The sequence below is a fragment of the Chanodichthys erythropterus genome, chromosome 14, assembly GCF_024489055.1.
Source record: "Chanodichthys erythropterus isolate Z2021 chromosome 14, ASM2448905v1, whole genome shotgun sequence".
NCBI lineage: Eukaryota > Metazoa > Chordata > Actinopteri > Cypriniformes > Xenocyprididae > Chanodichthys > Chanodichthys erythropterus.
In genome coordinates, this window is record NC_090234.1 from 8,656,949 (window position 1) to 8,678,673 (window position 21,725).

The 21,725-nt window shown below is 38.3% G+C and overlaps 1 protein-coding gene across 4 annotated transcripts in view; it reads left to right on the plus strand.

Moving 5' to 3' along the window:
- Positions 1–16,537, plus strand: part of tlk1a (tousled-like kinase 1a) — a 46,564-nt gene extending 30,027 nt beyond the window's left edge. For 3 of the 4 annotated variants that reach the window (XM_067409083.1, XM_067409082.1, XM_067409084.1), the window contains 15 exons: positions 137–223; positions 754–846; positions 1,504–1,614; positions 1,882–2,018; positions 2,331–2,519; positions 2,964–3,030; positions 5,642–5,739; positions 6,055–6,136; positions 6,227–6,318; positions 6,821–6,910; positions 7,003–7,172; positions 8,188–8,323; positions 8,407–8,518; positions 8,693–8,800; positions 15,480–16,536. In XM_067409083.1, the coding sequence (XP_067265184.1) occupies positions 137–223; positions 754–846; positions 1,504–1,614; positions 1,882–2,018; positions 2,331–2,519; positions 2,964–3,030; positions 5,642–5,739; positions 6,055–6,136; positions 6,227–6,318; positions 6,821–6,910; positions 7,003–7,172; positions 8,188–8,323; positions 8,407–8,518; positions 8,693–8,800; positions 15,480–15,620 (1,713 nt within the window). In that variant the 3' untranslated portion in view covers positions 15,621–16,536. Of the gene's footprint in view, positions 1–136; positions 224–753; positions 847–1,503; positions 1,615–1,881; positions 2,019–2,330; positions 2,520–2,963; positions 3,031–5,641; positions 5,740–6,054; positions 6,137–6,226; positions 6,319–6,820; positions 6,911–7,002; positions 7,173–8,187; positions 8,324–8,406; positions 8,519–8,692; positions 8,801–15,479 lie in introns of all 4 variants that reach the window. The other variant, XM_067409085.1, reaches the window with a different exon arrangement.
- The last annotated feature ends 5,188 nt before the right edge of the window (positions 16,538–21,725 follow it).

Here is a 21,725-nt window from a genome sequence, read left to right on the forward strand (position 1 = left end):
ATTCTTACTTAGGAACATACACACACACATCTCAACAATTGTATAGTTCCAGCTCAGCCACAGTACAAACTGACTAATTGTGCCTCTCATTACTCTGAAGTCGAATCTAATAATGTACTATCTTGTATTTGATCAGACCCGGCAAAGCAGCTCATCTCCCACCAGTCTGTGTTTTGTGGACTCTGTGATTTCTTCTAGACTGATGGCGGTCAAGAGTGTTCAGGTGGGTCTGCTCATTAATACACTTGACTCAAAAAACCCAAGAATCTCAATAGCAGTGTTCTTAGAATAAAACTGTCAGTAGATTACAATAATTTCATTAATCTGAGATTTTTTTTAATTTTTTTTTTTTGTAGTTAACTTGACACTCTCCTTGTTAAACAATTATGAAAAGAGGGGGTTGTTGGTTGTGGTAGAAATGAGAGTAAAAATGAGAGTAAAAATATTTCAGTAAACATTTAAATATTTTAGTTTTCCATTTTGTTTTGTCTGGGATAATGCTAAAACAATAAAATCTACACATAAAAGGCATTTGAAAAGTAGTTTAAATAAATGACTAATGATGGTAAAAAGTTTCCATGATTGTTTTAATGTGATATTCATATATTAAAAAGAAAAACTGTGAAATCTGTTCTGATAACAAATTAAATCTGCGACTTGAAATTACTATAGTTTAAGAAACACATTTATAAAACATCATGAAAATGTGTAGTTGTGTTGAATTGTATGCGTTTGTATTTTGCTGTTCTGCAGACTGACCTGACGGTGGTGAAACTGGCCACTATAGAGAGCAATAAGAACCTGGACCTGGAGAAGAAGGAGGGCAGGATAGATGATCTGCTGCGGGTGAGAGGAGAGATGGGAAGGAAGAAAATTAGAAGATTCATCTCATCAAAAATTATTATTTATCAAATTATATTTTTGTGATGTTATGAGTTCCTACCCAGTTTGGAAAAGTATGAAATTTGATGAGTAATTTTCAGGTCTGGAAAAGTATGGAAAAATATTTTTGTTTCCTGACTATTTTCCGTATTCATTTTTTTTAAAATACAAATTTAAGAATTTCTGAAAATAAATTTAATCATACAAACAGTCTGTTTTCATGACAAAAGTTTAGTTTACAGAATTAAACCAGTGTGTCAGAGGTCAACATATGCAACATATGAATTTTTTTTCCTGAAGTAGTTCAGTTTAGAGGGTTTGTTTTTTGTTTTTTGGCACAGCGATTTTAAAACAAACCTACACATTTCAACCAGTTTTAGCAGAGTCTGAACATTTACTGTGTTGACAAGGTGGTGGTGTTGATTTTTTTCACATACCAAAACCTTTATTTTAAAAAATCTGATTCGCTGTAAATGGTTTTGATGTGTTAGTTGCATCAGACTTATTCTGACACTTACCTTTTCTTTTGCATTTTTATAGATTTTTTTTTTTTTTTTTAAGTATTTTTAACAAAGAAAATATATATTCTTTTAAAAAAATTAATTTTCTTTTCCTCCACAGGCAAACTGTGATCTAAGAAGACAAATTGACGAACAACAAAAGCTTCTAGAAAAGTACAAAGAACGTTTAAACAAGTGCATCTCCATGAGCAAGAAACTTCTGATTGAGAAGGTGAAGAATCCTTGTGATATTTAAGAAATCTGTGTTTTAGCATTCTAACAAAAGTACCCAGTGCTGGCCTGTAAACATGTAGAAATTATTTATGTGGCTTTGGATTTGGTCTTGTTTCCTCAGTATCGAAAATGATTGTGTGTAACCTACACAGTTGCTGTGTAATATCATAGTTTAAGCAAAAACTTCAAAGTTTAATACTTTCAAAATGGTACAAATAGTAAGAAGTGATTCAGATCTTTATGAAATTGTGTGATTTTTGTCCAGAGCACACAGGAGAAGCAGGCGTGTCGGGAGAAGAGCATGCAGGATCGACTGCGTTTGGGTCATTTCACCACTGTGAGACATGGAGCATCGTTTACAGAGCAGTGGACGGACGGATATGCCTTCCAGAACCTCGTCAAGTAAGATTGACAGCATAAGGCCAAAGTATACTTCCATGTTAGCACATATGCTAATATAATGCTCTGTAGCCTACATATAATTATGCACTATTCTGCATGTGTGAACACAGGTGATCTGTGCACTATGATATCTTGATTTGTATCATCCATTGGTGTGGATGCAAATATAGTTGTTATAGTTGTCTCTATTGTTACCATTCTTAGTGTGAGCGGGCCTTAAGTCTCTTGTAGATCTGCAAGTCCATTACAGATTTCACTTGATTATAGAATTTAAGTACAAAATATGAACTGTTTTTATTCTGTTTTATGCAGACAGCAGGAATGGATCATTCAACAACGTGAAGAAATCGAGAGACAGAGAAAACTGTTAGCTAAGAGAAAACCACCATCAGCCAGCAGCTCACAGTCACCCAGCACCAACTCTGAGCCTAAACAACGAAAGACCAAGGCTGTGAACGGTTCCGAGAATGACCCCTTCCTCAAACCCAGCCTTCCACAGCTGTGAGTGATGTGAAAAATGACCACAATGTACAACACACAAAATGGCTATCATGTTTTGCATACATCACTAACAAATCTGATATAATTTGCCAGAATGATCCTTAAGTAGATATACCAAGAATATGCACTACCAGTCAAAAGTTTGGACACGTTTAACTGACACGTTTCTGGTGATCTTAAAAACTTCTTGATTTAAACAATTCTGTTTAAATATTTAAAAATAGCTTTGTAGAGGAAATATAAATTATTTACATCTGAAGTTTAATTAATTTAAAACTAAAATAAACAATATTGTTTATAATGTATAGATTTATTTGGAGCCAAATGTAAATTTGAAGACATTTCTTTTGAACAATATGAAAAATGGCTTTATGTGTGATTTGTTTCAAACTCAGTTACATGTACAGAGGTTTTTTAAGTCCTGTTCCTCTGATGTTCCTGCAGGCTAACATTAGCTGAGTACCATGAGCAGGAGGAGATCTTCAAACTGAGACTTGGCCATCTCAAAAAGGTCAGTGCATATGCTCTGTGGCTCCTGTATGATTCAGATCCACTTGCATTTCAGAACATGTTAAAACATTTGAAAAAGAAAAGATCAGTTTCTTTGTTTCTGCAAAGTAAAGATATTAGAAGTCATCTTCTGTTGTGCAATTATAAAGGCGTAAGTTGCTTTTTAATGATAGGGATGAAAAAGAAGTTCCTTCACCATAATATTGTTTGGTTCTTTCACCATTTGTTTAAAATTGTTCAAAAGTTTGGGGTTGGTAAGATTTTTAATGTTTTTGACAGAAGTCTCCAATGCTCACCAGAACTGCATTTATTTTATATAAATTACATTGCTACTATAATATTAAAGGTTAACAACTGAGCCCAAACTATTAGCCTAAATTCAATTGATTTTTATTTTTAGATAAAATAATCAACACTCAAATAACACATTGTATGCAAACATGTAAGCTGCACATAAGGCAGTGTTTGCATTAACTTCTAAATGTTTTTTACCCCAATTTGTTGTTGAAATATAAACATTTCTACACAATGGCTGTCATTTTCATGACAGATTTATATAAACATACGTTAAATCATCACTAAAGGGTTAAGTAAAATATAATGAATATATAGGCTAATACAGTGCATATATTAAGCGAAAGAGTTCATTTCTCTAGCGAATTAACAAGCTTTTTAGGACAATGAATGGCTTTTCTGAGGTAAATGCTACATGACATATTGTTTATAAGCTGTTTTATTGATGTCTTATCTCCATTGAAACTGATTGAGCCATTTACAAGAGATATGACCGTTTCAGTAAGTTGTACTGTATCTTTCAACATACCTTCAGATGTTCTTTCATGTTTATTCTGTAACTAGTATTAAAGAGGAAGAGATGATCGCGTTCACTCGCACTCTGTGCTGCCAGTTGAACTGAGGCGCCTGTACAGTGACAGAATTTGAAGGATGACACTTTGTTTCTTATCGAAAGTAACAAAACACAGAGCTTATTGTGATTATTGGTGGTTAGGCTATGTTGCAATGTAATGCTTCGGTACACACGTGCACCATACCAAAAGCCCTGTACCGAAACGTTTCGGTATGAATACGTGTACCGTTACCAACACAATATTAGGAAGGTGGTCATAATGTTATGCTTGATCGATGTATATACAGATATAGAAAATCGATTTGTACACTATATTGCCACAAGTATTGGGACACCCCTCCTAAGCTTTGAATTCAAGTGTTCCAATCACTTCCATGGCCACGGGTGTAAAAAATCAAGCACCTAGGCATTCAGACTGCTTCTACAAACATTTTTGAAAGAATGGGTCACTCTCAAGAGCTCAGTGAATTCAAGCATGGCACCATGATAGGTTGCCACCTGTGCAATAAGTCCATTCGTGAAATTTCCTCACTACTAAATATTCTACGGTCAACTGTTAGTGGTATCATTACAAAATGGAAGCAATTGGGAACAACAGCAACTCAGCCACGAAGTGGTAGGCCACGTAAAATCACAGAGAGGGGTCAGCGCTTGCTGAGGCGCACAGTGCGCAGAAGTCGCCAACTTTCTGCAAAGTCAATAGCTACAAACCTCCAAACTTTCTTTGGCCTTCAGATTAGCTCAAGAACAGTGCATAGAGAGCTTCACGTAAAGCAATGTCATGCAATGCAAAGCTTCAGATGCAGTGGTGTAAAGCACACTGCCACTGGACTCTAGAGCGGTGGAGACGTGTTCTCTGGAGTGACGAATCACGCTTCTCTATCTGGCAATCCGATGGACGAGTCTGGGTTTGGCAGTTGCCAGGAGAACGGTACTTGCCTGACTGCATTGTGCCAAGTGTAAAGTTTGGTGGAAGGGGGATTATGGTGTGGGGTTATTTTTCAGGGGTTGGGCTTGGCCCCTTAGTTCCAGTGAAAGGAACTCTTAATGCTTCACCATACCAAGACATTTTGGACCATTTCATACTACCAACTTTGTGGGAACAGTTTGTGGATGGCCTCTTCCTGTTCGAAAATGACTGTGCACTGGTGCACAAAGGCAGGTCCATAAAGACATGGATGAGCGAGTTTGGTGTGGAGGAACTTGACTGGCCTGCCTGAAAGTCCTGACCTCAACCCAATAGAACACCTTTGGGATGAATTAGAGCGGAAACTGCGAGCCAGGCCTTCTCGTCCAACATCACTGCCTGACCTCACAAATGCGCTTCTAGAAGAATGGTCAAAAATTCCCATAAACACACTCTTAAACCTTGTGGAAAGCCTTCCCAGAAGAGTTTAAGCTGGTATAGCTGCAAAGGGTGGGCCAACTCCATATTAAGCCCTACGGATTAAGAATGGGATGTCATTAAAGTTCATGTGCACGTAAAGGCAGGCGTCCCAAAACTTTTGGCAATATAGTGTATATAGATATATTTTAAAATGTAATTTATTCCTGTGAACAAAGATGAATTATCAGCATCATTACTCCAGTATTCAGTGTCTCATGATCCTTCAGAAATCATGCTGATTTCGCTGGTTTGATGCTGATGAAACATTTGACAACCATATACAAACACAATGACATCAAATGACTTTTTTATATTTATGTATGTTTTTGTTTTATTCATGCATTTGTGTACTTGTAGGAGGAGGCAGAGATTCAGGCAGAGCTGGAGAGGTTGGAGAGGGTGCGAAATCTTCACATCCGAGAGTTGAAAAGAATAAACAATGAGGACAGCTCACAGTATGTACCGGCACTGATGACATCAGCCTCTGATCTCTTGTTTCCTTCTATTTTGTCATTTGAACTGGACATGGACTCCTCATATTAACAGCAGTTTTATGAGTTTACTGACTGTAAAGGGCCCATATTCTACACTTTTGTAGCATTTTATAAAATGTTGTCTATTTATTTTTGTTGAAAACATCAATTAGTTTTACATGATTATTTTCCACCCATCATCACTTTTTCTCCTGTTTCTCTTTTTTTTCTACCACCCCCCCCCCCCCCCCTTTTTTTTTTTTTTTTTTTTTTTTTTTTTTTATAAACCTTTCTCAGATTCAAGGACCATCCCACCCTGAATGAACGCTATCTGCTGTTACATCTGCTTGGGCGGGGTGGTTTCAGTGAGGTCTACAAGGTATCTTTACCTCTCATTTATAACAGAGCCTGATACATGCTGACCTTTGAGAAAGAAACGGATCATTTGACTCATCATTCTGCTCTTCAGGCGTTTGACTTAATTGAGCAACGGTACGCTGCTGTGAAGATTCATCAGCTCAACAAAAACTGGAGAGAGGAGAAGAAAGAAAATTACCACAAGTACGTTCCTCCTCTTTGATGCGGTTCAGGGAAATGTTCATGTTTTAAATACATCAGTGGCATGCTGTGCATCACCGCAAGACATAAAGTAGATTTCAGATTGTGAATGTGAATGATGTACTTTAACTTTGTAGACAGGGTTGACATACTTGATTTGATGGAAAATAAAATAAATGTACAACCTTTTCAGTATGTTCAGCCAACAGAACATTGGAAATATATCTTTCCAAAACATTCTCAATAGACAAAACAATTCAGAAAACCCCAAAACTCATTTTTAGAGCCAATTCTCCTTTTTCTATGTGCAATTTATATGTGGCAGGCTTACAGGCTCATATTGTGGTGTGGGGACATTGTTATGTAAGGGTGTATTTCCATGCCAATTGGTATTCTGTACAGAACTTGAAATGTCTGGAAATTTAGTCCGTCTGTCTCTCATGACGCTGGTCGCCTGGGTCTCACCTCTGTTGCCCATGGTAACCTGTGCCTCTCTTCTCTGCAGACACGCCTGTCGGGAATACCGAATACATAAACAGTTGGATCATCCCAGAATAGTTAAACTGTATGATTACTTTTCACTGGACACAGACACGTGAGTTCCAGCCATGCAGATTTCACCAATAAACTATCAAAACACATCAATGAGGTGGTCACAAGTTACATTAGGTTGTCTGTTTCCTGCAGGTTTTGTACGGTTTTGGAATACTGTGAAGGAAATGATCTGGATTTCTACTTGAAACAGCACAAGCTGATGTCTGAGAAAGAAGCTCGCTCTATCGTCATGCAGATCGTTAATGCTTTACGATACCTGAATGAGATCAAGCCACCCATAATACACTATGACCTCAAACCTGGTGAAGACACAATTCTCTTTCTCTTTTCACAGCTCTCTAATGCCATGTTTCCACCTGGTATATGCGTTTTGGTCGATTGGAAGATGCTAAATACAGGTGTAAACAGCGTGTAAGACCACTTCCAGAGGTAGTTGCTTTCGTAGTGTAGACTCTCATGTGGTCAAATGTGTTTGAACAGCCGCAAAAGACCTCCTTCTCTCTGCCTATTGACCTAATGCATAAACATTTTGGGAAGTGTTCTAGCCAGACGGGATTTAAACTATGTCAGCTGAAGACCTAAATTTGGTTTGAAGACAATAAACATACCAAGCACAATGTTCTCACCATTCCTGTTTTCTAACACACTCACCGCTTTCGGACGGTCTTGTGGCTATCAGAGCAGAAACGAAAGCTGCTGCTCTCCATATGTTTTTTCATTGTCTCCAGTCATGTTCATATATAAATTGCACAGGACTGAAGTGGTTGAAAGTGGTCAAAAGTGAGAGATTAAAACATCAGGTGTAAACGGAAATGTGTCTCCCTCATCTACATGTGATCTGATAGTTCAAAACGCATCTTAATACCAGGTGTAAACATGGTGTATCACTCATACAGTATATGCAGACTGCTTGACGTTTTGCCTGTATATCACATGATCCTTCAGAAATCATTCAAATAGCTAATTTAATGCTCAAGAAACATTTCTAATTATCAATGTTGAAAACATTTGTGCTGCTTAATATTTTTGTGGAAACCATGATACTTTTTTCAGGATTATTTCATAAATAGAAAGTTTAGAAGAACCAAATTTATTTGAAATACATTTTTTTTTTAAATATCTTTACTATCAATTTGATGTAGCCTTGCTGAACAAAAGTATATGAAAAAAATCTAACTGACATCAAGCTTTTAAACCGTAGCATATGTGAAGGGTATAACAAAGATAACCCAGTATAAGGAATGTATGTTCTTGTGTGTGTGTGTGTGTGTGTGTGTGTGTGTGTGTGTGTGTGTGTGTGTGTGTGGTTGTGTACAGGGAATATTTTACTGGTAGATGGAACTGCATGTGGAGAGATAAAGATTACAGATTTCGGACTGTCTAAAATCATGGACGACGACAACTACGGAGTAGATGGAATGGACCTGACATCTCAAGGGGCAGGCACTTACTGGTAACACACTCGCAAATACACTCATATTTTGGCTTTTGCCTGTTAAAGTATATAGCTCAGTTGTGTCTTGTTGTGGCTGTAAGGTACCTACCCCCTGAGTGTTTTGTGGTGGGTAAAGAGCCTCCAAAGATCTCCAATAAGGTGGACGTCTGGTCTGTCGGGGTCATATTTTTCCAGTGCCTCTATGGAAGAAAGGTGAGGAGCAATTCTTGGAATAAATGGGATAATATTATCAGTACCATTTACAAGATACAGAGTAATAGGGGAATGCCTATCATTTTCCTCATTTCTAGTACATCTGTATAACTAGGTCTTGTTATTACAAGATGGCATAACCATGCAAATTTGATTTGTTTTTGTTTTTTTTAGCCATTTGGCCATAACCAGTCCCAGCAGGACATCCTGCAGGAGAACACCATCCTAAAAGCCACAGAGGTTCAGTTCCCTTCCAAACCTGTTGCCAGCAACGAGGCCAAGGTAATCAGTAATATAATAATCAGTATATGATACTGATTGAAGATTTATGGGTTTTTGACTTGACATATCACAGTAGTTTCTGCAGTGTGACATGCTAAACTTCATCTGAAACAGTAGTTCTGAACCTCTGACTACAGTGCCTCCCCCGCTGTCCACAACAATATTCCAAAGCCTGACACTCCTAGTTTCTGTAAATTAAATTTCATATTTTATAAGTTGAAAGTTCTTCAGGGTTTCTACTCTTTTTAACCAATGAATTTCCTTTTCTAGTCTTAAGGATTTTTAAAATGTTTTTACACACAATTTGTATATCCTTTTAAAAAATGCCCATGGTGTTACAAGATTTTATTAATTGACATAATTTTTCTAGGACTAGAAAGCACACTTTTAAAAGTAGGAAATCTCCTATATCCAGGTTTTCCAAGAACTGTGTGTATCCTGGTTCTTCAAAGTGGTTGAAGGGGTGAATTAAAATAAGTAACAGTTTAGATGTTTTAGCCTATTTCTGTCTTATTTTGAATCACTTGGCCCCCCTAATGAACCCTGGCCACCTGTTTGAGAACCACTGATCTAGAATCATCTAATTTTTGCTGATTCCTTTTATATATGTATTGTGCTTACAGTTGTTATTAGCTGACATTAATTGAGACCATATGGAATATTTAATGTTTTAAATATTTTCTTTTCACTGAAATGTGATTTTTGAAAATGGTGAGAAATGGTTAGCAGTTACAGCACCTAAAAGATCTACTTTCTCTTAAACATAAATGTAAACCTCAAATCTTGATGAAAAAAAATGTCCATGTCTCTGCTACTTGACCATTATCCACATACAGTAGTGTTAGATTAGCAAAGCCCTATTCACCCCATTCATGACTTTGTCATTGCATGTTGCTAGTGAAGTCGATCATGGCCGTTCCAAGTGTTTTTGGTGTAATCACAAATTAGATCTACAGGTGCTGGTCATATAATTAGAATATCATCAAAAAGATGATTTATTTCACTAATTCCATTCAAAAAGTGAAACTTGTATATTAATTCATTACACACAGACTGATATATTTCAAATGTTTATTTCATTTTGATGATTATAACTGACAACTAAGGAAAATCCCATATTCAGTATCTCAGAAAATTAGAATATTACTTAAGACCAATACAAAGAAAGGATTTTTAGAAATCTTGGCCAACTGAAAAGTATGAACATGAAAAGTATGAGCATGTACAGCACTCAATACTTAGTTGGGGCTCCTTTTGCCTGAATTACTGCAGCAATGTGGCATGACATGGAGTCGATCAGTCTGTGGCACTGCTCAGGTGTTATGAGAGCCCAGGTTGCTCCGATAGTGGCCTTCAGCCCTTCTGCATTGTTGGGTCTGGCATATCGCATCTTCCTCTTCACAATACCCCATAGATATTCTATGGGGTTAAGGGCAGGCGAGTTTGCTGGCCAATCAAGAACAGGGATACCTTGGTCCTTAAACCAGGTACTGGTAGCTTTGGCACTGTGTGCAGGTGCCAAGTCCTGTTGGAAAATGAAATCTGCATCTCCATAAAGTTGGTCAGCAGCAGGAAGCATGAAGAGCTCTAAAACTTTCTGGTATATGGCTGTGTTGACCTTGGACCTCAGAAAACACAGTGGACCAACACCAGCAGATGACACTGCACCCCAAACCATCACTGACTATGGAAACTTTACACTGGACCTCAAGCAACATGGATTGTGTGCCTCTTCTCTCTTCCTCCAGACTCTGGGACCCTGATTTCCAAAGGAAATGCACAATTTACTTTCATCAGAGAACATAACTTTGGACCACTCAGCAGCAGTCCAGTCCTTTTTGTCTTTAGCCCAGGTGAGACGCTTCTGACGCTGTCTGTTGTTCAAGAGTGGCTTGACGCAAGGAATGCGACAGCTGAAACCCATGTCTTGCATACGTCTGTGCGTAGTGGTTCTTGAAGCACTGACTCCTGCTGCAGTCCACTCTTTGTGAATCTCACCCACATTTTTGAATGGGTTTTGTTTCACAATCCTCTCCAGGGTGCGGTTATCCCTATTGCTTGTACACTTTTTTTTCTACCACATCTTTTCCTTCCCTTCACCTCTCTATTAATGTGCTTGGACACAGAGCTCTGTGAACAGCCAGCCTCTTTTGCAATGACTTTTTATGTCTTGCCCTCCTTGTGCAAGGAGTCAATGGTCGTCTTTTGGACAACTGTCAAGTCAGCAGTCTTCCCCATGATTGTGTAGCCTACAGAACTAGACTGAGAGACCATTTAAAGGCCTTTGCAGGTGTTTTGAGTTAATTAGCTGATTAGAGTGTCGCACCAGGTGTCTTCAATATTGTACCTTTTCACAATATTCTAATTTTCTGAGATACTGAATTTGGAATTTTCCTTAGTTGTCAGTTATAATCATCAAAATTAAAAGAAATAAACATTTGAAATATGCCAGTCTGTGTGTAATGAATAAATATAATATACAAGTTTCACTTTTTGAATGGAATTAGTGAAATAAATCAACTTCTTGATGATATTCTAATTATATGACCAGTACCTGTATTAATGGTAAAACTAAGATGATATTATTTTACTATTAATTAGTTTTCTAAATAAGAAAAAGAAAAAAAAAAGTAGCATTCTGCTGTTGGAGAGTGTTGTTATATAAAATACAGCAGTGCATTAAATCATTAACCAGATGAACGCTCTATCAAAATACTTTTATTTAAACTCATACTGCAAAAAAAAATGTACAAAACTTCATTCAATCTTCTTCTTTTTCCCCAATAATCAACATGATCTGCATCAGTAGTGAACTGCTCAAATTGCATCATATAATCAACAATAATGTTCAATGTGTCAAATCAAACTAGCTGCGACTGCCAAAATGATAATTATATCCATGTGTTTGGTTTCAGATACATTATATAGAACTATGAAATTGCTCATAAACTCTTTGTCTTGTCTGTACTCAAGATAGGTGAAGTTTGAGCTCCACTGACACATTCTTCATTCCTATTGGATGTTTCTGCCAAAAGTCTTTCTTCATTTGCATAAAATTAAACATTTCTCAACTTTTTCTCACTGGATTTCATCCTGTCACCAACAGTCACTATCACCCATATAGCTGGAATTCACCATTTCTCTATTGAAAATGAACAGGTTCATGTTGTTTTTTCGCTGTTTGTCACTGCCTATGTGAACAGGGCTTAAACGGCATGAAATCAAAATTGACCCTATTTATTTTGTTACCGCACATTACTAGTCTTGTGGTAAACAATTAATCTGTGCAAATTAATCCACAACGTATTTTGTCTTCATAATCTTGAATCAAAATCTGAAAATGTACTTCCCCTATGGAATGGCCTTCCAGTCGATTCCCAGAGGGGAAAAAAACAAGCCATGCTCTCTCTTTTTTTCTCATTCAATATTCCAATTGGAAATATTTTAATATTTCACTTGGAAAATGTCACAATACTGAAGTAAACTTGATCAGAATTTCCTGTTCACACAGACTTTAACAGACATTGATTTTAGCTGTTTTAATATCGGTTGTATTGTATATTCAGGGATCCAATACAGTATGGAAAAGTATGGGGAAAAAAGAAAACAGAATACAGAAAATATACACTGATGAGCCAAAGCATTATGACCACCTGCCTAATATGCTTTTGGTCCTTTGTGTGTTGCCAAAAGACCTCTGAAGGTGTCCTATGGTATCTGGCACCAAGACTTTAGCAGCAGATCCTTCAAGCCCTGTAGGTTGCGAGGTGGAGCTGTCATGGATCGAACTTATTGGTCCAGCATATCCCACAGATGCTTAATCAGATTGAGATCTAGGAAATTTGGAGGCTAGGGCAACACCTTGAACACTTCATCATGTTCCTCAAACCATTCCTGAACAATGTGTGCAATGTGGCAGGGTGCATTATCCTGTGGAAAGAGTCCACTTCCACCAGGGAACACCATTGTCATGAAGGAGTGCACCTGGTCTGCAACAATGTTTAGTTAGGTGGCATGTGTCATATTTATGTCCACGTGATTGCTAAAATTCATATCACGATATTTTCCACTTTCCAGACGATATAATAATATTATATCGCGATATGAGAAGAAAAAAAAAAAATAATCAATTTTAGTAGACCTTAGTTAAATTACAGGCAATATATGTATCTTATCTAGGGGTGGTAAATGGAATCTTTAGGCACCTCATGATCCGATTCCGATTCTAGGAGTCACAATGCGATTCCAAAAGGATTCTTGATACTTTTTTTTTTCTTATTAATTCATTTGTTTATTAATTATTTTTTAAATTACATATGGAATTATAAGTAGTCTACTTTTTAAATAATTACAAGTTTAAAAAAATACATTAATACAACTGTTAAGAATTTTATTTAGGGACATACCCTATATTTACCCCATATTTAAAGTTTCAAAACAAGCGAGTCACCTAGTAAATAATAAAGAGAAACAATGAAACATTACAAGCAATAAACAAAGAGTGCTTTCAGAACATTTTCCATTCAAGAGCTGTGAGTGATTTTTCACTTTCTCAGCTTTACGGTTGTTTATGATGATGATATAGCGGGAGATCTAATAAGCTGCATCAAGACTAATGCACAGATCTGTTTTGAAATATAAGAAGTTTCTGTCCTGTCTGTTTAATACTTTAAGACATAACTGACAGTGTTTATATCAATTTCAAATCCTAAAAGCATTTTGAGAAGTACACTTAAGCACTATAGTCGCAGACAGCCACATGCGTGAGCGCTCTTCACAAAGTGCACATGAGAATTTGAAATCGAAAGCAGCCTTGTGTCAGTGAATTTCACTTAACTTCACTGCTCCGTGCCATGCACACGCAGCGTCATCGTGCTTCTGCAGTTAAAAACTAAGCTCAGAATCGTTGCATCTATGCATCAAATTTTTTCTCTCACCCCTATTGTCTATATGCACGCTTGTTCGTTGCTGTGGTGTTTGAGAAGGTGGTTTGTGCTCTTTTAATTTGGACTGTTACAATGCTTTCTGTGTTTGATTACTCATGCCTGTGTAGTAAGGCGCTGGACATGGTAGCGGACAAAAAGTTAAACATTCAGTGTCGAATCTGTATCGACATTAGTAGTTTTAAAAGTTGTAAAGAGTCCAAAATTAAACAATATAAATGCAAAATTGGAATTCATGAATATTTAACGGTATCCACGGTATAGCAAAATCTATATCATGGCACAACATAATACCGGTAGTCACTTTCATGCCAGTATAGCACCCACCCCTACTACCCAGCCCCATACACAGAAGAGTGCGAAGCACTGTGTGTTGTGACGCATTCCTTCCATAACCATCATTAAAATTTGGTGTGACTTGTACCATTGTAGACCTTCTGTTGCCTCAGACCAGATGGGATAGCCTTCGTTGCCCTCATGCATCGATGAGCTTTGGGTGTCCAACACCCAGTCGCCGGTTTGTGGTTTGTCCCGCCTCGGACCACTGTTGGTAAATTCTCAGCACTGCTGACCACAAGCCTTGCTGTTTGAGATACTCTGACCCATTTGCCTTGCCATAACAATTTGGCCCTTGTCAAAGTCACTCAGATCTTTATTGCTGCCCATTTCTCCTGCATCCAACAAATTGCTCATAAACTCTTTGTCTTGTCTGCACTCAAGATAGGTGAAGTTTGAGCTCCACTGACACATTCTTCATTCCTATTGGATGTTTCTCCCAAAAGTCTTTCTTCATTTGCATAAAATTAAAAAGAACTGATTGTTTGCTTACCGTCTAATCTACCCAGACCATAATATGTGGGTTTGTTAGTAGATGATCACTGATATTTGCTTCACCTGTGTCTGATCATAATGTTTTGGCTCATCAGTGTATGTTTACAGACTATTGCCCCTATTCTGATTTCTAAAATAAAATTTCTAAAAAAAAAATTTAAAAAAAAGTATCATATGAGCAGAGGGAGCAGTTAGTCAGTGCAGCCAAAAGTTTAGTGATCATTTTACACAACTGAATGAATTCAAGGCACAAATTTTCATTAAAAATCTGTCTTTACCACAAGCGGGTCGCTTGAACTTGACTAAATGAATGTGTGTACCTCCATGTCACTCAAAACAGGAACAGATAAGGGAGCATGCATACCTAGCTACAGTATTCCAGCAATTATTTGCCAACATAATAGCATACATGGTTAGAATTTTGACAATTGGTTTTTAAACATTTATTAGATATTAAATATGGTCTGAAAAATCTACAAAGAATTTTGTCTGGAAAAGTGTGGAATATTTCATGGAAAATGTGTAGGAACTCTGTAACAGCAGCTTGTTTTATGTTGTGTACACACCACAAGATAATCGGGCTGATTTTGGGCCGATTTCACCCCTTTTGACAATCCTAGGTAATGTCCCGATTATCTTGATGGTTCTACAGATTATCTTATCGGATTTCCCTGTGGTGTGAGGTGTGTTAAGAGTGACTGAATCTGCTCTGAAGAACATGTTGAATATTTACGATCAGAAATCCTGATGTGTGGGGGGAACCCTGAGGATAAACGTGACAAACTTATTTATTGCTGTTGTGCTTATTTATTGTATTAATTTTTCTTACGCACACATATTGTACAAAAACTCATGTCCTTCAGTTTTTGCATATGTAATAAATGGCATGTTACTGTTTTCTGTAGGCATTCATCCGCCGGTGTCTAGCCTACAGGAAAGAGGACCGGTTTGATGTGCACCAGCTGGGCAGTGACTCCTACCTGCTGCCTCACATAAGACGGGCCAGTTCGTCAGGAACCCTGGCACCAAACTCTGCCTCCTATTGACAACTTGCACTGAGCACTCTGACTGACAGCCCAACTGGCCAGTGTCTGATCTCCCTACCCAAGAGCAGGGCGGGACCATTTCCAGGCAGCCATAAGGAAACAAGCTGGCTTCCTCAGCTTGAGGAAGTTCGTCTTGAATTATTGTGCTTTTGCAGCAGTGAGATTTGGGTTCACTAAGAAAAGTGTTTCGAAAGAGAATGAAGAAAATTAAAGCATGAATATTTAGACCTCTAGAGAATGTCACAAAGTCATTGAAGAAAAATAATGCCTTCTGAAGACTCAATAGGGCACAGCTACTGTTAAGTACTTTGAAATGTGACTGTTGTCATTTGGTTTTTCACATGGTTGCCTCCAAGTTCAAAGAGGAGAGACCTGGCAAACCACTATCAATTCCCACGGTCTTTGCTGGGTTTCAGTTAATTAAGGATTTCTTTGAAGAGCCTACATTCAGAGTTACTGTAACTGGCGTGCAAAGGTTTCATTCTTCACTCTGTAGTAATGTTATGTGGTACAGACAACAGTGTTAGCTTTCCTTGCTTTGTTCAACTAGCTATGAGAATGTAATTCTAGCATACAGAGAGGCTACTGGCACACTAGGCCCAGGCAGCATACTAATGTTAAATGCACAAAATAACCAAATGTAGATGAATGGCAATGTACAGAATCCTATGCAGGACAAAATAAAAGAATCCCCTCTGGAGAATTCATGTATATTTGTTGTACAGGTCCTTAATTTCAGATATTAACTTTCAGCAGATTCATTCTGTACAGAGGTTTAACATTTTGCCCTTTTTTCTTTTCTTTTTTTTTTTTTTCTTGTAAATTTGGTTTCCTGGTGTGTTTTTTGATTTTGCTGCTTTGATGTTGCTCTTTTTCAAACCGCTGTAAACTTTGGGTATAAATTGTACAGTCCTGTTAAAAGAATTGCAAATAAATGCCAGGAAGCTCCATTTAGTGCATTGTATTTGGTTTAGTGATGTGAATTGTTGTTTTGACAACAGTCTGTAGCGCCACCCACTGGCCTTCTAAAGTAAAGCTCTATGCATGCATCAAGTCAGAATTCATCAAATGCAAAATACATGCTGGCAATGGCATTTTATTTATGTAAATTTAAAGTCCATTGTTTTCTGTGGTGTAAGATAAGCCAAATCTGTCCTTTGTGTCCAAAAGTGTCCATCATATATCAATCTATATGTAGTGAAAAGGTGTTTTTGTGCTTAAGACATGTTTTTGCATGTATTTTCTAAAAATTAAAAAAAACATGCCATAGGGCACCATATATGTATATACATAGGGCTTGTCCACACTTCACACTCCAAAATACATTCAATCATTTCCGCTGTTATGTGCCATTAAACAGCCTATTTTGATGGATTTTACAAAGATTTATGCAAAGCAAAGAAAACCATATTGAGGGATGCTTAAAGTATGATCAGCTTTGCATAACTCGTGGCTGATTTTTAACCATAAAACAGCCGCACATTAGTTTTATTTTTAGACTGTTTTAACCCCTGTTTTCAGACAAGGTTTAAGCCTAGCCCCAGACTAAAATGTATGTTTGAGCTGATTAACTGAAAGCAAGTCCACTGACTTCTTAAAAATAATAGTGATTGGGAACTTGAACAATAAGAGTCGAAAAAACTTCCATAGACAAATCCAAATTAAACCCTGCGGCTCGTGACGACACATTGATGTCCTAAGACACGAAACGATCGGTTTGTGCGAGAAACCGAACAGTATTTATATAATTTTTTACCTCTAATACACCACTATGTCCAACTTCGTTCAGCTTCCTGTTAGTGAGGTCAAAAAACGCGTTCTGTTGACGGAAGTGATGTCTCGCCCATATACTTCAATGAGCGCAAGACATCACTTCCGTTGTCAAAGCGCGATCAGACCTCACTACTTTTGCATCTTGTTTTTTTTAAAGGCTTGATGCTGGTTGCTATTCACTGCCATAATATGGATGAGTGTGAACATGGCATTTTTTTTTCTAAACATTCTCCTGGAATACAGCATTAGAACAGCACCAGGGTGATTAAATGATTACTTAAAGGCTTAGTTCACCTAAAAATGAAAATTAATTAAAGTGGAAGGCAGAGTGTTCTCGCTCGGGTTTCACTAGTACTGTCATGGCAGGATCAAACAATTAAGCTTGATGTGCACTGTGTGAAGGAGCATGACAGGCATGTCGAGTTTCCAGGCTCACTGCAGTAGAAGGACTCTTGACCTCAGATGTGCTACCTCCGCAGCACAAAGTGATGTCTAAATGCAAGAGGATGTAAGCGGTGAGAACCTCCACTAGTAGGAGATGTAAGGAGGATACTTTAGACAAGAGAACAGATGCACTGACCTCAGAGTTTGCCCAGATTAAGTCTATAATACTAAATCTGCAAACAGGTGAGGCACCGGCACCTGTAATGGAAAATCCCACCAGGGAATGATCCATTTCTGAGGAGGATGCCATGTCTATGACAGCCTCTCATGGCCAATTTTGTGAAAGCCACTCTCAATTCTCTCATGATGACTCCCAGAACACAGCACATGGATTGGTGGAAGTATTAGAATCAGATCAGGATGTAGTGAGACAAGCCCTCCATATTGCACTGACACACTTATTCCTGGACACTGCCTCTACAGTGGCAGCTCCCACCTGTGCTTTTTCAGAAGAGCCATGATACTTAGCTCTTAGCATTCCAAGTCACTTACTCACCATACTAGTCCAAGCAGGGCCTTGGTAGCAATGCAGAATCTTATACCCTAGTTCAGATACCTAAAATTGATGCATTTATTTCCTCTTTCATTCATTCACCAGAAGAGGCTTGGAGACCTAATGCTCTCTGCCCACAGTCTCAGTGCAGAATCACAGATGATCATCTTATTTGGGCATACAATACAGCAGCTTGCATAGGCAGCTTGCATAGGTTGTATGGGGAATTTACTCTTCCATCTTATGTTAGTGTTATCTCAGTCTGTCTAATCTATGGGGGTGATCTTTTAGCCCAAAGCCTACATGATGCTTCATTGCAAACATTGACATTCATGTCAAGAGAATTACATAGACTTATGTCAACACTTACTTAAGCATGCCGTCAAGTCTGACTAGCACAGTCTCCACTGTCAGAAGCCTGGAGGAGGAGACTTCATGACCCTCCAGTAGTCCCAGGCAAACTGTTTGGTCCAGCGGCACAGCAAACTCTAGAATGCAGCATTCAGATGAATAAGACCAGACAGCACTTGGAAGACCTAAGAGGAGTTCCATCCTCTCATTTTTGACAAATGCCTGGGGGGAAGTGTCCTACCCACTCTCAAACTTTAGCATATTTAGGCACTGCTCATAGGAGCCAACCAAAGTATTTAGACCAACCTGTTCAAGGCATTTAGACCAACTCTTGAGCATGGGGGCATTTAATTCAGGCTTTAAGAGGTAGGGCATCATGTCAGCATCCCCCAAGGGAGAATAAAGGTCAGGGCTTTCTCCAAGCTTCAACCCACTGCTTCCTCTTGTTCTCCTTAACAGAGAAATCCAGCCTGTTGAGTCAGGATACGTTAGCACATTGTGGATGCTTCTAGTGGCACTGAATTGACCCAAAAGACTATGGTTCCCACTGTTATTTAAGCTTCTCAGAGGGGAGTCTTGGAGCCTTCCCAAGAGACAGGACCTTGTCCTTGAGCAACAGGGAGAGATTTGGCACCCAAACCCAGATTAGCTTTTTGTCAAACATTACACAGCCTCCTCGCTCATAGTGGGGCAGAGGGGAACACTGCACACACAAATGTCACCTCACTAAATTTACAAGACATCCATATTCCTTTTTTGATTGATAGCTACATCATTGGCCCATGTGTTGTACAAGACACTAAAAACTTGTTTAAAGCATTTTATTCTAGAAACCTCCATCCTTAAGTTATGTTGTGATGTGCTCTGAAGGACTTACTGAAAGATGGTGGGTCCAAACACTGTTGCCTGGCTCTCAGATGTCTTGACATTTAAATGATTAGCCACACAGGACAGGAAGAACAGCAGGTAAAAGGGGACATTATAATATTCTTCCGGAAGACTGCTTAGTCCTCAGAGCCTGATTCAGTTCTCCCTCTTTGGAATCTGTGAGATCAATAAGATTCAGTCAGATTTAATATTTGCAGCATTTACCCAAGATTTAAACCCATCACCCTAACTTCACTTACCCCTGAATACCTTCAGCAGTTGTGTCCTGTGTGGCTCTGAATTCAGCCAGGCAATCACCAAGAAATTAAAATTTTAATAAAGAGGCCAGAGTAGGAATATCCCCACTGTTAAACTCCAGAAGCTCTCCTTGATCAAAACTTTTCCTCAGAACTTTCACTGAGATCTAATACAAAACACATTTTACAAATAAAATCTCTGCATAGAAGTAAAAAACATTGAGACAGAGTCAAACTCTCCAGAACTTAATCTGATTGAGCATCTATGGATCTATGTGCTGGACCACAGCGGCTCCATCTCACAACCTTGAATCGTAACAAAGCACTGTTCGCCAGAGGAGAACTGGCCCCCCGACTAAGCCTGGTTTCTCCCAAGGTTTTTTTCTCTATATTAACACCAATTTGCCACTTGTTTGCCACCTGATGTCACCTGATGGAGTTTGGGTTCCTTGCCGCTGTCACCTGTGGCTTGATTTGTTGGGGACACTTGACATTTGACTTGACATTTGATATTCAACAGTATTCTTAACATTTATTCAACAGTGCTTCCGATCTGCCTGCATTGACACTATTCTTTAAGAGCTGCTGTGCAGACAAAATTTATGTACCAGTTATCAATGTAAAGCTGCTTTGACACAATCTGCATTGTAAAAAGCGCTATATAAATAAAGGTGATTTGACTTGACAACCTACAGGACTTGAAGGATCTGCTGATTAGATCTATAATATATAAAACAATAACATAATATTTTACATATCAGTCATTTTATTCCTAACACACTGAACAATTTGGTCCTGATTTTATCTGAGAAAAATCACCTCTATATAAGCAAACATTAAGTTCCCTCCGTGCTCTTGCTATTTCTACTGATTGCTTTTCACGTGAGACCTCTCCTGGCCCAGAACCAGATGAGCCAGGCCTCATCAGCAAGCCATGTACAACTTCCTCGACCACAACATAGTCAAATTAACTAGAAGTGCGCCATTTGGGATTCAACCACAGATTACAACTTCAGCACTATTGGACCAAACCATAAAGAATTTCTCAACAGCTAAGGCAATTGCAAGTAGCCTGTCATATATTTGAACACTAAACAGCGATTTAGTATTAAGTTGTGAACCCCTTTTATGCCCCATTATGGATTTTTGAAAACTACCTTTCATGCAGTGTGTAATGTAGCTGTATGTGAAAGTAAACAGACCAGAAAGTTGAAAATGCATCATGAATAAAATGTTTGTCTCTCAAAAGAAAGAGTCAACTCTGAACCGCTTAAACGAGTCGTTTTTAGTTCAAATCCCATTTTGTGAAGTTCACACATCACAAGTTCACACATTTGCATAATGCCTGCCTACGTTCTGCGTGTGTTCATACATAGTTTTGTTTTATTGTGTATGTCTCGACTAACCGGCTAACTCACGTTATTACTGTCTACTATGAGTAATGATAAAGGATGGAGCAAGATTTGTTTTACAAACTTTAAAGGTGCAATATGTAATATTTTCTGTCCACTAGAGGTCGCTAGAGGCCTATTCAAAACAAAGGCGTAGCTTGATGACACCAAGTTTGAGTGCGGAATCTTGGGACATGTGGTCTTCACCTCAACGGACGGTGGAAAAGAATTGGGATAGGACTTGGGAAGAAATCTTGTTCATGGATGTGATTATTAACGTTACTTATTGTAGTATGAAGCAGAGCAGGACTGAGTGTTGTGGGAGCTGAACGAGGAACTGGAGCGATTGCGCAACACACGCCTCACGAGCAGCAGAACTTTTATTATGCCACAGTCGTCTGCGCTGCTTCCGCTTTTCCGTTCATGAGTATGAGGTAACACAGCTCTGTTTATCATATTAGATACATTGAGAGTGTTGAAAGTGATGTTATAACGTTACTCTGTGTGTTCGCTCGGCGGTTGCTGTGAG